Here is a 1,271-nt window from a genome sequence, read left to right on the forward strand (position 1 = left end):
ATACAATAACATAAAACACTATACACATTGTTTTTTTTTACATTCTCTAAAAATATTTTTCTTTGATCACGGTTTCACTGAGACGCAATAACAGACGAGTATTATCTGTGAATGGATTAGGATGGTTTCCCTAAGATGTGGGAAGGGATTATCACATATTTACACTTACGATGATATGCGACCGCAAACATTACATGACCGCTAATGTTGATGTATTCTAAATAAAGGTTATTCAACTTTGAAATTGTATATGACGATTTAAATACGAATCTTTGTAGGATATGTGAAATATGTTCATTTTCATATATTTATTTTCTTCCAATCCATCTATATCGCTATAAGATTTTGAAATTTCTTTAAGAAGTATAGCGATTTTTAAGTCATAATAAATAAGGAAAATCTAACGTATTTCTACCATGAAAGTTAAACTATGACCTCAGCGTGACCTCATGTGACCTGATATGTAATTTGGTAGCCAGAGGTCGCCTTAAGAAGCAGACACACACGTGCTCTTTTACATTTAAAATTCCACGCCCTGTATTCAAATTGAAAATCAGTTTTGCAAATACATCTATACTTATCAAAATCATAGAAACCATTCTTTTCATTCTGGCAAAAGTAAATCAAACGAGTTTTCTGAAATAAAGATAAACTTATTTGGAATACTAGGAAAAGCTAGCATGTGACCACCAAGCTAGCCGTGTTTGGGTAGGCAGGTATCGCCAAGGGACGAGGAGTAAATGAGGAAGGGAGGCAGCAAAGGATGCTTGACCTCAGCTGGCAGTAGGCTGGGACCAAGCACCACAGAAGGTCAAGACAGTGCTGAGATGAGACATAGATCTGCAAAGTGGCAAAGTATCGGCGTTTTTCACACATGTCGTTCTCTCTCTTCAGGGATGCTCCACACTTGACATTAACGTGAACGCAGCGAAAGAGAAGAAAAGCGACTATCAACCCAAATAGTCAGGCGAAACTCATTCAGTCGTAACGAAAGTGGGGAAAAAAATATAAACAATCAAGTTATGGACTGTTCGGAAACAACAAAGACCCCATTGGACATCAAAAACATGACGGAGGTCCAAGGAGGAATCGAGGTTCTTCCTACACCGAGCGACGCCACCAACCTGACTCTCGAAGCCATAGTGTCTCCGTCAGCGCCATCGGTTGACGGCGGGAGCTGGGTGATGGCGGTGCAAGTGGCGGCTATTTTGATAGTTGTGGTGACGCTGGTGGCCATGACCTCGGTGTGGGCGGTGAAAGAAATATGGAGA

The 1,271-nt window shown here is 40.2% G+C and overlaps 1 protein-coding gene across 1 annotated transcript in view; it reads left to right on the forward strand.

Moving 5' to 3' along the window:
- Positions 1–1,022: 1,022 nt before the first annotated feature.
- Positions 1,023–1,271, forward strand: part of LOC119586559 — a 2,528-nt gene continuing 2,279 nt past the window's right edge. Inside the window, exon 1 of the mRNA XM_037935315.1 lies at positions 1,023–1,271. This exon is cut by the window's right edge and continues 1 nt beyond it. Coding sequence (XP_037791243.1) covers positions 1,023–1,271 — 249 coding nt within the window.

Source organism: Penaeus monodon, chromosome 21, assembly GCF_015228065.2.
Source record: "Penaeus monodon isolate SGIC_2016 chromosome 21, NSTDA_Pmon_1, whole genome shotgun sequence".
Taxonomy (NCBI): Eukaryota; Metazoa; Arthropoda; class Malacostraca; order Decapoda; family Penaeidae; genus Penaeus; species Penaeus monodon.